Here is a 16155-nt window from a genome sequence, read left to right on the forward strand (position 1 = left end):
TGTCTGCAGTATATTGTGATCTTATCATACTTTATGGTACTATTTACCTGCTATGGCATGACAATAATATTCCTCTAGGGAGTTATAGGTTTTGTTGTTATATTTGTATATTACCAGAGTGAGAAATTAACCCCAGGCACTACTATACTTACATTTTGTTATGAAAGAGAGGTGTCACACTGAGTAAGCAGACTTTTTTAACATTTATTTATCCAGGGAAAGTCGACTGAGCACACTTGCTCTTTTCCAGCAACACCCTACTTCACATTTATACCTACAGCCTAGTCTTTCATTGATCAGTGCCTTGCTCAAGGGCACTGGGTCATGGGTTTCAAACCAGCAACCTTCTGGTCACAAGGGCTAATTACACAACCACTTGATCCTTAGTTTGCTATTGCGAAACAAAACAGTAGATTTAAAAAGTAAGTCATTCAGTGGTGATACCATGGAAGTATTACCCAGTTACAGATGATACAGTGGTACAGTTAGTCATGCAACGGATAGATTTACATAGGGAGTGTTCATGGGTCCGACAGTTAAAACCGTGGGAAAGTGGATTTGAATAGCCTTGATTAGCCTTTATTTCCCCTGATGTCAAAGTTGAGCATCTTTTTACCCATTCAACAAGGTTTGAAAGACCAGAAAGGCCATTTGCTGGATATAAACACTGTTTTGGGGAAGTAGCTGTTGTGTCCTTTGCTTTTAAATGAGCAGACAAACGGTTCTCCACGACTGTCTGAGCACAGAAACCGTTAACGAGCATCATCCTCTAGCTAGCATGCACAATCTGACATGTTATGCGTTTATGGGGTGAGGTACCAAAAAAAAAAACTTTAACCACAAAACTCACCGTTCATTCTGACAGCCCAACTCCGATAATAGTGACATCCAAGCTAATTAGTTCACTACCGATACGATTCATCCCCTCCTGCAGCCATGAATCACTTCCAGAAGAAGCTAGCGAGGGACCGGGTCCATGCCGCCTCGGTGGCCGGGCTGGAACCACACAACCGCGGGGTGAGGACTGATGCTCACTCGGTGAACTGAAAGGCCTGCCGGAGAGCCGTCTGGCTGTAAAAGTCTAACAGATTCAGACATATAAGAGTTGTACGAAGCCTAATAAGCAGGTAAACTGTACTAAGCTGAAACCGGAGTGTATTTCGGAGGCATGAAGCAGGTTGTCCAGAGTGTGGTTGGCCGTTTAGGAGAAATGTGAGGTGTTTTCTGTAGCAGGCTGTGACACTGCGAAAAGGGAAACAGATAGTCAGAGGCAGTAGCGTGGTCACATGACAAAACACACAGATGTCATATGATAACGAAGCCGCATTGGGATTTGTAGTCCGTTAAATGTGTTGTGGGACTACAAATTAATATATTTCTCATGCAAAATGCAGCATGTGGAAAGGCATAAATGTTTGCCTTTACATTGAAGAGCTGGTCCCTCCCTGTCTGTCTGTGCATATTAACTGTATGCAGGGATGTAGTGGAGGGTAAACCCACCTAACTCAAGTTTACCAATTCTAAAAGATTTCCCCACCTTTTTAGGGTTGACATAACTCTTTATAATGTAAATTCATAGTATACATCATAGAAGGAGCATCAAACTAATGTAATTTCTGTGAGGATAAAGTCTTTTACGGATAAAAATGCATCATGCTTTTCTGAAAATATCATTGATTGTTTGTCTGATGATGATGACCGCTGACGAGAGGTCATAGTTTACCCAACATTTTATTTACCACTGCATCACAGGCTGCATGTCTGTGTTAAGGTTAGACAGACATATCGGATCAATATTGGCCTTTTATTAAATATCAGATATTAGCTAATTATGTTGTCCATTGGAGATAGGATGGAGGTTCCTTCCTGAACAGCTACATAAAACTGTAACACCAGAAAAGACATTGTATTTTCTTTGCACAGTTTATTTATTCATGAAATTGTTCAATTATTTTTTGTGTTCCCCTGCTGTTGAATAGGTGCAGTGGGTCATCCTGCCTTAAAAAACCTGATTAAAAATAAATTCATTAGTCTGGGTTTCAATGGAGGATTTTAATGTCCCATGATGGTCTAAATGTTGATTCAGAGGCTTTTCCATCCAACTGGGGGGAAACACTGCATATTTTTCATTTTTTGGCATGAAAATGGCCCAAATTTAAAGATATAGAATATCGGACAAAAAATAGGCTATCAGCGACTTTAGTCCAAAAATATCAGTATTGTATTGGCCTTAAAAAAAAATCAAACATATCAGTCAAACCCTATGTATATGTATCTACCTGTATGTCTGCATCTGAGATCTACCTGGCTGTTTGCATCATGTATTTGACGCAATCTTCTTGTCTTTCTGCAGCTCAGTGTGGTCACTCCAGCCTGGTGGCCCCTCTCCTCTTTTAGTTTATTTTATTTTATATGACACACTATTTTTTTTACATCTCAAAATGATCAAGGATAGCATTTCTACTGTTGTCTTTGGACTCCTCCTGTCTCTTCAGGTCCCTCTGCAGAATAAGAAAGTCCCTCGATTCCTGCAGACTCTCTTTTTTGGTCTCGGCACTGCGGGGAGCTGATGGGAGTGGAATATGAAAGACTGGCAGCTGAAAGACTTAGATTACATTTGAGGATATCTAATGCAGAGCAGCAGTAGAGAACAACAGACCTTGCATTAGATAATAGCTCTAAAGCTAGGTTTAGCTATTTTATTTCCCCCATAACTGATGTAATCCACACAGGCCCACTGGGAAGAGAGACACTGGCTCATGGGAATCAGATAACATGATGAGTCAATCAAGGAGTTTTGAAATCTGCACTCAGATATGAAGATTATCTTAATGATCATAGGTCATATCTAATCATCAGGAGCTGGCTGTGTGGGAGTTGTATCAGTCAGTCGAGGTGGCACCGTTTTTGATTATGTACATGACCATAGGCAAGACAGAGCTGACCAGTAATGGTGTGTGTGCAGTTCCCATGCTTATGTAAATACCAAAAACATATATTTGGCTTAAGATGTACAGCTGAAAATCATTTTCTTTCAGCTATGATACTGTTGAATACAGTTAGTTACGCTCCTTCAGTTACAATTTTTCTGAGTTCAGTCTTGCAGTTACAATACTTTAGAGCAGCGTTTCTCAACCCGGGGAGTCACGACCCCAAAGGGGGTCACAAGATAATTTTGGGGGGTTGCGAGATGATTTATGGGATAGGAAAAAAAGCATATTTCTACTATACAAATTTATTAGCATGTCTATTTTTCTGATTTTTCTCTAATTTCTCCTTTTTTTCTTGTGAAATAGTTTTCAGCCTCTCAGCCTCCACTGATAATGAATCAAATGAAAAAAACCTGAAAAGACAAAATCATTCTTTGGTTGAACTCTGCGCGGTTGTGATGGGTTGTGCTTGATTTTAAGGAGCCACGAGCCAAAAAGGTTGAGAACCACTGCTTTAGAGTAAAGTTTAGCTCCATATTACATGATCCTCTATGGGTTAAGAGAACTCTGCAACCCCTTGGTCTAATGAAACCCTTTCAAAACCCCACTGGATAAACTCAAAATGCATGATGGTCAATCTGAAAACAAGGCTGTTTATCTTAGCTCCTGAAAAGTTGACATTTGAGAGATACAAGGTTTTCACCAGACAGCGACAATATGCATGTGTGCATTTCTTTGTGTGTCTATTGTACTGCTTTCATCGCACTGGAGAGCTTTCAGGTGTATTAGAGGCAGAAGCAGACACACAGGAATAAGTTCATCAGCGATTTTTGGCAGCAGAACTTAAACTTAGGAGTTTATTTTGTACATGATGACAGTTTTTGTCATCAAGCTAGCTGGTGCTTTGCTTTCACAAGGTTAGCTCTGTTTTGGTGCAAGCTTTGAGTGAACTATAAGTTTGCAGGCCCTTGTGGATTTACTGAACTACTTTACTGGACTGGAACAAATACAGATGTGAATTATGTATGGAAGAAGATTTCATAGTGCCTGTGCTGATATGGAGGAGTATGAGCTCAAGCCCGAGTCCTGATGTAAAATTCCATTACTTTTCTATGACCCTCCATAATATTGATCTAGTAGATATCAATCATTGATATGTAATATAGCCAGACAAATCCAAACCAGCACAGACAGCAGACAGTCATGCGCATGCATTTTAAGTATATTATTATACGTATATGCACAAATATCGTCACGAGTTTCAATCCAACAAAAAACAGTTGCAACCGACATTTTGCAAAGTATTTTATCTCTCTGAAGAACAAACTTTGTGTTTTGATCAAGTATAGATGAAACAACACTAGGTGTATGTAAACATTTTATTAAACAATAAATAGTCTACAAACAATTACCACTTTTGCATTAAATTTGTAAACTACATTGTGGTATAGGAGGCTTTAAAATGTTAGACAAACAATTAGACAAATATGTAAAGTTGCCCGCTCATCACTATCAGTGCTGTATTAGCAAACAGTCTGCGTCACAGAGTGTGGTTTTCCTGCCATTTGTGACCCAGAGCTTTATTATATTCTCTCATTAAGTATGGACAGTAAGAAAAGAGACAGCTATAAAAAGATAAAGGCACAGATCATCCATTTAACATTCAACCTGTGGCCATTACAAATCTCTCATTATTCTTTTACCTTTCATTTTTCTATTCACAATCATCACATCCTACTCTGCAAAGTCTCAAAATAAACCAAACATCATTGATAACAAAATTAGACTCTTTTTGGTTTCTTTATCAGTGCTATTTGCAGTGTGTGTGTGTGTGTGTGTGTGTGTGTGTGTGTGTGTGCAAAGTTTACATCTTATCTGCTAGATAAGAACATGTGGGTCCTATCCAGAGAAGACCTTGATGTTGCTTAATCATTACTAGTGCAAGCTGGCACAGCAAACACACCGTCCCTTTAAACAGAATGAAAAGACTGTCAAAAGAAACAATATGGTGATTCAAATAGATTCAGCGTCTCTTCAGATGCTGATAATCTCATTGGATGCTTGCTTACTGCGGTCATATTGACAGTGTCTCTCTCACAAGTTCCTTTGATGAGGAGGCAATAGTGTTGTCATAGATAATGGAGAGCGACACATCTGTAGCTGTGTTTGAAGGCCTGTTGTTTGCGTGTTTCTGCTGGGGCGCCAGCGGGCCGTCTCTGCTGGACCTGGCGCTCCTTCTGAACGAGTTCCTGATTCCGTTGGAAAGGCGGTCCGAGACGCGCCTCACCACCCGGCTGATTCCTCGGTTCTTCAGCTTGATCAGACCGACGTCGTCCTCCAGCTCCTCGGGCGGTACGTCAATGTTCCCGGAGTACCAGAACACCCACCAGATCAGGCTGAGGAAGATGATGATGGCCCCAGCGTAAATGAACAAGTCGTGGATGACCAGCCCCCCGAACACCCCAACCAACATGATGAACACCCCGATGATGTCGTGGGCCACTGCGAACCAAAAGGAGCACTTACAGCGGCCGACTCCTCCGTACCTCCTCTCCATGACTGGCTCCATGACCGGCTCCACCTGCACAGATGTTGACATGGTGGCAGTGGAGTTCCTCCAAACCAAAAGTCTTCCGTCTTATCCCAAAGTTTTAGTTATCTCAAAGTATTTTCCAAATGTGGAAACAATTCCAGGGCGACAGGTACAGGTGGTGCATCTGTTGTCCCTGCAGCACAGTGAAGTGCACACATGAAACAACCTGCACTGATACCGTTCAAAGTACAATGAACTCAAGCGGTTATCAGCAAGACACCACACCAAGCTGGTGATTGTATTGGATGTTTAAAAGGAAACTGACAGAATAGTATTTCTGCCTTCCCAGAGCAATCACAGAGGGCCCTCTGGTGCCCCAGAACAAACGGTATCGACCCGAGACAAAACATCTAAAGGTTTCCCTAAGTCCACCTTCACACAAAATACCATTTATAGCCTCAACTGAAGTGCTTCCTCTGCTCTTCCTCTTCAATAATGTCCATCTTTTCCCACTCTTGTTTCAACCCCCTAGGCCGGACCGCTTCCGTCTCCGCTTCTCCTTCAGTATGGGTATCCACACCAGCCCCACCACCACGAACATCAGCCCTATGGACAGGCAGGCTGAGGTGACGGAGTGGGACGCCTCGGTCACGCCCGAGGACCGGAGCAGGAAGAGAACGGCGCCCACAGCGGACATCAGAGCTCCCATCACTATTGCGATGATGGGCTTGTGGAAGTAGGCCCAGCTCGGGCGCTCTGGGGCGCCGGGGCGTGGATCTGGACACAGGATTTGCCTCACAGACTGATCTGGAAGTGAAGTCCCTCCGAGTGCCTCCATGCTTGCTCCAAAAGAATGATAATGCCTGTTATTGTTTTGTTTCTCCCCGCTGATTATCTTCAAGACGTCAATAGTAGAAACACCAATCACAGAACATCCATGGTTCTCCAACATTGGCTGGGTTTCTTGTTGGATTCCCTTGTTGCCTTTTGTCTTTTGCACCGTCTCCTGGTTGCTGTCGAGAATCACTCATCCAATCATCGTTGAAACTAGCTGTGCTCCTCACCAGTGGTCATATGAGGGACTCAAGACTGTATGATCACGACTGTATGAATGTCTAAGCGATGCGTCTCTTGTCGTCCAGCCCAGTAGCCTCTGTGCACCCCCTGTAATTCCAGACGGCCCACCACACCCACACAACAGAGGGAGGGCTTGGGTGAATAAACAGTCCCACTCCACCTGTTGACATCACTATCATCACCAATAGGCTGGCTGCTTACAATGAGCATGCCATTACCATTATACTTCCCCAATCTATCTTCTATCTATCATATTTGAATGTTGCAGAACTCTCTGTAAAGCAAAGTGCAGCTTGTGCATAGAAAACATGTTCATGCACCTGCAGTATAGAGAGCATATAGGCATCTAATATACAGTGTGTTGTGAAGATGCAGTGCTGCATACAGGTTGTAATCTTGCACACACAGCATAATACCGTGCGAGTAGCAGGCAGCAGCTGTACAACCCCCGAGTATAATCCCATTAACAATAGGCATGTCATCTGATACAGCCAGCAGCTATACATGCACGGCTCTGAAGGCTGGATCCACTGTGAGCAAACACTCAAGTCAAGGCTAATGCACCGCAGATATTAAAGCACACAGAAGCTGCATGAACACAGCAGAACATGTTGCTGCTGTCCGGTGAAAACCTGCAACCTCCAGAATGGGCGTCCAGGCATTTTTGAGTTTATCCGATGGGTTTTCAAAGGTTTTCATAAGACCAAGGGGTGGTAGAATTTTTTCAACCCATAGAGTATTTAATCCTTCGATTTAAGTTAAAATACGACAAGCACCAAACTTGGAATTAAAAGGTTTTCATTCGACAATGACAATTTATTGGTTATATGAAAAGCAGTTATGGGCCAGTGATAATGCTCAGGGTAGCGGTCCTCAAACTTTTCAGCTCGTAACCCAAAAAATAAAATGATACAACTCTAAACCTTCTGTTACAGGTGTGAACAGGCAGAATGGTGTACTTCATTTTATCTACTGGATTTATTATTGTAATAAACCTCGAGACTGCAGACATAATTTCTTTTATCACCAAGATTAAAAACACATATATAAAATTGTATATCAGACATATTTTTAAGGTTCAGGTTCAATGCATGTCTGTCTTATATTACTATCCCAAGGCCAAATACTGTTTGAAAGAAGAAAGCTTCCATGGAAGTATTTTCTATGTCCCATTCAACAAAGAACAATCTTTATTGTATGGCAAATAATTCCATCTATTATACATGAATTGCTACTGGCAATAACCATTGTTTCATAAACATTTTGTTGTTACAAAAGACTGAATAAAGACATTAACAAGGTAGATAATGGATAATTTCAGTTAGTTTTATAATTTGCTTCATTTGAGCAAAAAGACAAGGAAAGACAAAACAGATTGAATATATTGACCATTCTACAAACAGGCTGGTCTTGTATACTGTATATAAAGTCCGTGTTGTGAAGTGGAGGGAGAGCAGGCTGGTGAAGAGAAGCTCCACTGAATCATTTGGATTTAAGCACTTTTCGTTTTAGTTTCTGAGAGGGAGTCTTGCCAGCCTTCTTCTTGGTCCGTTTGTCCTGGTTCTTTTTTCCTTTCTTCTGCACAGCAGGTTTGGGGGCTTTCTCCAGCTGCTTCTTTTTGGATGGCTTTAATAAAAAAAAAATTCAAAAAAAAAAAAGGAAAGAGAAGAGAGAAAAACATCCTCAGTCCACTTATATAAAAGACACACAACTGCTTGGGTTGTTTTAAATGTAGAAATCTCATTTGTAATCAAAGCACGAGTCCTCACTAATTACTAGGTTTAAAAATGAGAAACATTCTTAAGTATTTAAATCTAGTAGGCAGCTGCGTGGGGTACTGACCTCCAGTTTAGGCTTTTTGCTAGGTGTTGCTATGGGAACCAGCTGTGGGATCTCCTCCTCCTCTTCCTCCACCTTCTTCTTCTTTTCCTCAGGAGCGGTATCTGTCTTTGTGTTCTCTGCCTGCTCCTTCTTAGCCTGCTTTCTGGCTGCAATGCGCTGCAATTCACAAACACACAAAACGGTTGTTTTTAAAGCTCGTTCCAGTCAAACAGGATCAGACACAGGACATAAAAGGTTGAGTACAAAGTATTTTCCAAAGCACCTTTTCCCTGGTGGCCTGGGCCTTCTTCTGAGCGTCGTCCAGCACAGTGAGGTGACCGAGTTCTGAGGTGTAGATGGGCAAAGCCACTGATGTTTGGCTCTTTAAATGGATGAGCTTCATCACTGGTCCTTCCTGCAAATGTCAATACAGGGGAATTAAGCTAAAACAAACCCAAAATGAACTTAATATTGTCTTGGTTCTATAGAGCTCGAGGGCTGGGAGCGATAGCGTAAATCCTGTCAACTAATTACCACATATTGAGCCAGTTACCTGATGTATTCGACTTAAATTCGACTTAAATTAAATGGTCCGATTGCAACTGTGCACTGTGTAGGCGTGATGAATTGAAACACAGCTTTTAAATGCGCACAAGGAAGAGACATTTTTACATTTTAAAATAGTACAAGTCCTCAAAGTCAAGCAAAAAACCTGAAGTGTCAGGTTGCAGTGCACTGATTCCCATTAAGAAGCAGCAGCACAAGACGCTCAGCTGGGACAAAACCAGCAGTGTTTAGACTCTAAATATAATTTAAATCAACTTAAGTGTAATTTCGTCCCTGCATCTGCTTCCCCATTTGAGTATTGTGCACTAGGACACTTATGTAATTACCAAAAGTCACGGTAATTTAAAAAAAAACGTCAAGGGAATTTCCACCGGTGATGGATTCAGTCCATAACTAATTTTTGGTGCATTTATCCTTTGGCCCAAACCTTCCCTGAAGAAAACGGACGGTTCTCCGGGCCGTTAGACTCACCGTTCGCAGTTTGGCCACCACAGTTTTGACGGCAGCCTCGATGTTCTCCGTCACCTCGTCTGCCGTCATGCCGGAGTGGGCGACACGGGCCATGCTGCAACACAGGATGATGTCACACCCAAACACCACTTTTTAACAGCACTTGTAATTACATTTGTACAAGAACAGTAAATGTAAATATCTGAACTCGACATTTGTATATTGTGTATCAAAGTTGTAGAGACAGGCTCCACAGGAAGAGGAGGTCCATCTGGATTTACGTTGAGTCTCTGTGGCACCAGCGTTGCCCGCACCAAACACTTAACAGAAAGGATAGGGTTTTCTGGGGTGCGATTACATCCTACTTCATGTACTCAAAATTTGCTTCAACCCGCTTCTTTGCCTCCTCATTAACAGAATTTTCCTGCAATTCAAGAAGCTGCAAAGAGAGACGGGCTGCACAATAAACCAGCTTCAGTCTTTATTAGAAAAACAAAAGGTAGTAGAGTAAAATCTCACCAGCAGCAGCCCTTGTTGGAGACCTTTACGACGGTGCCCTGGATGACTCTCTGGATGTCTCTGGCCAGCTGTTTGCTCTGCAGGTTCACAGACAGCGGCTCTCTGGGAAACACACAGTGCACAATACAGTCACTACCATGCACAATACAGTCACTACTGCTACAGAACAGCACAACAGAAAAAAACAGTAGATACATTCATAGATTTGTAGAAATAACTCATTATGGTGCAGTGCAGAATGTGTATAAGATAACATGCTGCACTCCCTCATTAGTAATATAGCATCAAACTTTCAATACTGTTGTGAAAGATTGAATTCAATTTTGAATTTTAGTTCACTACTTAATGTTTTCTGCAAGCTGAAGTTCCCTTTTAATGTTGCCTCCAGAGGGCATAAATGTATGGATAGCACATGGATGGGAATAGTTTGAAGAAGAAGAAGAAGAAGCAGCAGCAGAAGAAGAAGAAGGAGGAGGATTGGACAGTCAGCGCTAAATTCAACAGCGTCAAACAGCTGAAAACATGGCGACAGAGTCAAACAGTCCACCAGGTCTTGAAGTGAATCCCAGTCCACCTAAACCAGTTGACTGGAAGCGAAATATGGAATGGATATGATATGGATATGGCTGTCCATGTCAAGATGTTTGCTGTGGTATTGTAGTAGTATTGAATTTTTACTGGTATTGAAGTTAAATTTCTGGTGTGGCGACAACACCGGTGCTGATAGGAGAGCTCTTACTTTTTCCTGTCGTAGAAGTGTTTTCCGAGGTGGGAGGGCAGCAGGCGCCGGACGCGGTCGTCAGACAGGAACATGTCGAAGTTCCCCAGCAGGCGGCGCTTGGCCTCGTACGGCTTGTACTCCGTCCTCAGCACCTTGTAGGGGATGATCTGACCCGCACACAGGGACGCATCGCATTAAGTATCTCAACTTAGAAATAGACAGATCTGCGTCTGACAAGATCACTGGGGCATCTTATCGACTTAAAAATAGGGCTGAACAATTAATCGAAATTTTATCGAAATCGCAACATGGCCTACTGCAATTTTCAAATCGCAGGAGGCGCAATATTTGTTAAAGGCGAAATGTGTCAAAATACCATTTTAAATTAACTATTGTCGTGCTGCAGAGATGTCCTGGCCTACACATCATATTCTACAGACTTAAGAAAACATCTTTGTTTGGTACAGATCCCCGCAAAAATCACACCATAATCATTTTAATACGTTTTTCAATGAAAACGAGAATAATGATGTAAAAATTATCATTCCCTCTAATATCGCAAATCATATCGCAATTGCAATATCAGTCAAAATAATTGCAATTAGATATTTTTTCAAAATCGTTCAGCCCTACTTAAAAATACAGCAGAAACTTTTACAGATACTATGGAAAATGTGTCAAAGCTGTAGAGACAGGCTCCACTGACAGGAGGACCATCTGGATACACTTTGACTTTCTGTAGCACCCTTACTGCCCAAGTCCTACACTGAACTGGAGGAAGAGGACTTGCTGGGTGCTGGTTAACATATTGTTTACCATTTGGATACAAGATTCGACCATAACATCTTATGCCATGAACACATCAAAGAAAAAATCCACTGGCAGATACTTACGCTGTTAGATATCATCCATTTGTGATGTTCAATTCATTCCAGGAGTTATTTTGTGATTAAGTGTTGTAATTTACTTTTTGTTGTATCCACTTTCTCTCAACCTGCATCGTCTACTTCTACTTCAGTTTGTGATTTCCTACATTTCCCAGAATGCCTTTCCACAACCCCCACAGAAGGGGTGTGAACTCACTGCATTCAATCAGAGGTAGTTCATGAACACTGGGACATCTATGATTACTCCCTTTTGACTGACAAGCCTGATATTTACCGTTAATGTTTTAGATCGCTGAAACATTTTCTGCCGTTAAACTCTGTTGCAGCTGTGCTAGAAATATCTGGACATGATGTCACATTGTCTATGTTTGGCCAGTTATCCACAGGAATAATAAAAATACACCAAACAACAAAATGGGCCCAGAAATTCAAGTGTTGTAGGGTTGATTTTTCCTTTAAGAGTCATTCTGATGAAGTCAACAAGGTTGTGGACGAGGTTGGAATTAACACCTGCCACATACTTATGATTTTTTTTTAAGCAGCCCTTATTATATCACTCTTATTCTATATTAAAAAAACTTGTCGGCTGGTAAAATAGTTAAAGAGGCTGGTGAACTTAAGGATGTACCAGCCACTGTGGCCAGTAGACCAAAACATTTCCTACCCTGGCTGTGGACAAATAACAATTACATGAGTACACTAAACATCTGCTTATGCTCGGTCGATGAAAAATGATCAGACCAGCATCTTTCGGTGGTGTATCAGGACAGTTTGGTACCTCGGTGATGTTTCGGACGCCCTTTTCCTCCAGCAGCTTCTTATAAAACCTCTGGGTCTGGTCTGAGGTCATGCGGGGCTCGTCTCTGGTGAAGAGGCAAACCTCTTCTGTGTCCGGGCGCTGGCCATGGGGCAGGGGGCTGAGGACAGGACGGGACAGTGACACTTTGGATAAGTACTAACATGGCTGAATTGGTTCAGAGGTGACTAGATGAGTGATAATGACAAATCTACATGTCAGGTTTGATGGCAGCTCCTTGCTCCTGTCTTGTAGGACTCACATGCGGATGGTCTGCGCCTGTTTGGGGACCTTCCACAGGGTGAAGAGCAGGCTGATCTGCTGAGTCTCGTCCAGGAACAGAGAGTCACCCGTGGACTTAGTTTTCAGGAAAGCCTGCAGAGCCTGGACGGCCTTCTTCACCTGGGAAACACGTTAAAGTTAGAGTTACAAAACACGAGGCAATGTCACCAACAAACTCCACAACTTGTTGCCGATGAACTCCACGAGCTTCAAACTTTTTCCTGAGCCAGTGTGGATTAGCTTCGTGGCAGTAGTCAGCAAGCTAACAAGCTAACGCTAGCTAGCTTATCACCGCTTCCAATTCGTACAACTAGTAACATTTATCACCTGCATGTCATCACAATGTATACACATCTACTAACCGACTGGCCGCCTCTAAAAAGTTTCAATGTAATGCAATAAATAAGCAGTTATTACCTGTGACCGGTCTAACACAAGCTCCTCTGCCTTTTCAGCCATGCTGCCAGCTTCACGTGTTTACTGGAGGCACGCATGCGCACTTCTTCTGCGTCGCGTCACGTCACACCATTCAAACTTCAAAACTTTATTAGTATGTCGTATTTTAGAGATAATGCAAATGTTAACATTCTTTCCACCCCATTAACTGTTCACAAGGGAATTCAAATTCACATTTCTTTACTTCCCTCTACTTCTAACTGTCCACAGAATTCATATTGGAAACTTAATAGTTCTGTTTTGTGTTATGAAGCAGTTAAACTCAGGGTTAAAGAACTAATACAAGTCTTCTGGAATGAGGCTCAGACTGAAAAAGTATATGGCAGTAAATGGGAACTTTCAAAATTTGAAGTTGGCAAATTTTTTTAGGAAATATTGTAGTAATCTCGTTAAGGATAAAAGATCTGAGGAAGAAAAGGTGATTTCCACGATAACTGCCTTATCCTCCAAATGTCCTGATAAGTTGTCCTCCAAAGAAAAAGAAATACTGTTTGAATATCAAAACAAACTAGATAAGCTCTATCAATCTAAAGCTGAAGGGGCTTTAGTAAGGTCCAGGAGGCGATGGCTGGAAGAAGGTGAACAGAACTCAGCGTATTTCTTTAGGTTAGAAAAATCCCAGTCCAAAAATAATATCATTCATCAGCTTAGAATAGAGAACATAGTATGATGATGCAAACCAGATTGCAAACTTCTGTTCCAACTTTTATAAAAAAAATCTATATAGCTTTCAATATTGCGATGATAGTACTGTTTCATTTCTGGATCCTTTAACCCAATGAACACTGCGGACCAAGAATTCTGTGATCGTCCAATCTCTCTTAAGGAAATAGTAGACTCAATTAATAGTTTAAAGAACAATAAATCTCCTGGATTCTCCTGGTCTTCGTTTAAATGTGAGTAAGTGCGAATTAACGGCAGTCAGAAACTGTGAGTTGCCCTCTATCTATAATATTCCAATTAAGGACACAGTCACCTACCTGGGAATAGTCATAACAAAAAAAACAGAAAGCTAGATGTGATTTGAACTTTATCCCGATTTTAGAGAGAACCAGGAAAAACCTTAATCAGTGGCTTCAGAGAGACTTAAAGGGCAGAGCGTTACTCTCTAAGGCAGAGGGTATCCAGGCTTACCTACGCTGCTGTTTCATTAGATGTTGACAAAAAAATTGGTAAAGATCCAGTGACCAGTTGCTTTATAACTTTATTTGGAAAAATAAAACTCATTATATTAAAAAGTCTGTCTTAATGAATAACTATAATAACGGTGGCCTCAATTTTCTTGATTTTAGTACATTAAACAACAAGGTTAATTGGATTAGGCACTACTTAAAAGACCCTACCACTGTTTGGAATTTTATTTCTCATCATATGTTTTCTAATTTGGCTGGTCTGAAATGTGTTCTACTTTGTAACTATAATATTGATCGGATTCCCGTCTCTCTCTCAAATTTCCATAAGCAAGCACTTTTGGCATGGTTTCTTATTTATAAGAACAATTTTTCTCCAAATAGATACTTTATATGGAACAACAGGGACGTGTGTTACAAAAAGAAAACGTTGTTTTTGGACAATTGGTTCAGGAATGGTATTGTACTATTATTATTGTACTATTGGTATTGTAATGGTATTGTGAGTCAACTATTCAATAAGGAGGGAAAGCTTTTTGGTTACCAAGAATTTCTCTATCATTATAAGATCCCTGTGAGCCTTAAACAATTTGCTGTAGTCTTTGATGCCATTCCATCTGGTTGTCATGCTCTGTAAGGGTTATGCCTCTCCTCTCCTCTTCTGCTGTGACACCTTCGCTTGATCCAGTTGACACACCTATAGGAAAATTATGTTTTCCACCTGCTTCCTGTAAAAATAACAGAAAAATCCGCACCTAATTCCAAACTGAATGTGTCTCTGTCCCATATTGCAACCTGGAATGAACTTGTTCAGGACATATGTTATGGTCTCTTCCTAATAGATATCTACTGGTTAACAAAGTTAAATAAATTTGTTTTAAGATCATTCATCGTTGTTATCCTGTCAAGTCATTTTTGGTGAGATTCAAGAAGGATATTGATGTAACTGAAATAAAAAACTGAACTGATATTGATGTAACCTGCACTATTTGTAACCTGCACCCAGAGACTGTCTTCCAGTTGTTTTGGTCTTGTGATCACACTCGGAGTCTGTGGCAAGGCATCTGTCGTTTTATACTGGACTCTGTCTATGATGCTTTTCTACTTTGCTTGAAGGATGTATTGTTTGGTTTTACAAATTATAGGAAAGAATTAGAAAATGATTTTTTTTCTGTGTAATATCATCATATAATTTATCATATCAATATCATCATATTGCTGGCCAAGTTTTATATCCATAAATGTAAGGTGTTAAAAACTAAACCCTTTTTTTGTACCTTTAAAAAGGAAGCAGAGTCCTACATTAGAACATTATCTACCTCATGCAATAGAAAAGCTGTGAAAACCTTAAATTTGTGCTACAAATTTAACCTCTTAATATAATTTTTACTGCACCATTTTCATTTTGTATTTGTTTGTGTCAAGCTTTGTTTGTAACCCCTGACATTGTATATTTGTATGTTTGTTATTCTTTGTTACTGTTTTTAATTTTGTATATCTGATGCTGATGATGATGATAATAATAAAAAAATAACAATTAGTATGTCGTGAATGCAATATTGAGAAGAACTTTTGGGAGAAGTCTGTGGTTATAGATTTAATAGATTTGCTGCTTTTTCATTTTTCATTTTGGATGGTAAATTCTTCCTTCACAAAAATTCCTGGAAGGTGCAATAAGATTTGATATCTTCTTAATAAAGCTAAAATATATTTTACAATCTTTAAGATCAATTAACAACAATCAGAAACATTTTTCAAACTGATGAATATTTCCCTGCACTTTGGACTGCTTATTTTTCATATTTCTGGATCTTGTATCAAAGTCATATATTTTTTTTGTACTTACCTTTTGTGTTTGGCTTTTAATCCTTTTTATTTTGTGAACCACGTTTGTATGATGTAGTAGATTTTCTGTCATCATTTCATACTGCCTGATTTCATCTTTTTGTAACTCAATACAAAAACATAGCATGGCGTATTTTGTAT

General features: G+C 40.5%; 2 protein-coding genes and 2 non-coding genes across 4 annotated transcripts in view; all 4 read right to left on the reverse strand.

Annotated features, from left to right (window-relative positions):
* The window catches only part of snx29 (sorting nexin 29), a 136576-nt gene extending 135366 nt beyond the window's left edge, over positions 1 to 1210 (reverse strand). The window contains exon 1 of the mRNA XM_071905179.2: positions 851 to 1210. Within this exon, the coding sequence (XP_071761280.1) occupies positions 851 to 857 (7 nt within the window). The 5' untranslated portion in view covers positions 858 to 1210. The remainder of the gene's footprint in view (positions 1 to 850) is intronic.
* Positions 1211 to 7339: 6129 nt separating this feature from the next.
* Positions 7340 to 13067, reverse strand: rsl1d1 (ribosomal L1 domain containing 1). Its single transcript, XM_071905189.2, has 9 exons — positions 13001 to 13067; positions 12564 to 12703; positions 12284 to 12422; positions 10637 to 10785; positions 9898 to 9999; positions 9400 to 9493; positions 8645 to 8776; positions 8383 to 8538; positions 7340 to 8166 (listed from the first exon to the last, which is right to left on the reverse strand). The coding sequence occupies exons 1-9, from the start codon at positions 13040 to 13042 to the stop codon at positions 8023 to 8025; spliced, it is 1098 nt and encodes a 365-aa protein (XP_071761290.2). The 5' UTR covers positions 13043 to 13067; the 3' UTR covers positions 7340 to 8022.
* LOC139916348 (small nucleolar RNA SNORA55) lies at positions 9601 to 9730 on the reverse strand. Its single transcript, XR_011784853.1, has one exon. It is a non-coding gene; the product is annotated as a small nucleolar RNA SNORA55 (small nucleolar RNA).
* On the reverse strand, positions 11289 to 11415 carry LOC139916347 (small nucleolar RNA SNORA55). Its single transcript, XR_011784852.1, has one exon. It is a non-coding gene; the product is annotated as a small nucleolar RNA SNORA55 (small nucleolar RNA).
* Positions 13068 to 16155: the final 3088 nt, after the last annotated feature.

This window comes from Centroberyx gerrardi, chromosome 20 (genome assembly GCF_048128805.1).
Source record: "Centroberyx gerrardi isolate f3 chromosome 20, fCenGer3.hap1.cur.20231027, whole genome shotgun sequence".
Taxonomy (NCBI): domain Eukaryota; kingdom Metazoa; phylum Chordata; class Actinopteri; order Beryciformes; family Berycidae; genus Centroberyx; species Centroberyx gerrardi.

Excerpts from the sequence above, each read along its gene's own strand:
- rsl1d1 (XM_071905189.2), bottom strand. The coding sequence starts at position 13,042 with ATGGCTGAAAAGGCAGAGGAGCTTGTGTTAGACCGGTCACAG. Across the intron at positions 12,704-13,000 it reads TTGTGTTAGACCGGTCACAG|GTGAAGAAGGCCGTCCAGGC; the intron begins GTAATAACTGCT and ends CGTGTTTCCCAG. Across the intron at positions 10,786-12,283 it reads GCGTCCGAAACATCACCGAG|ATCATCCCCTACAAGGTGCT; the intron begins GTACCAAACTGT and ends TGTGCGGGTCAG.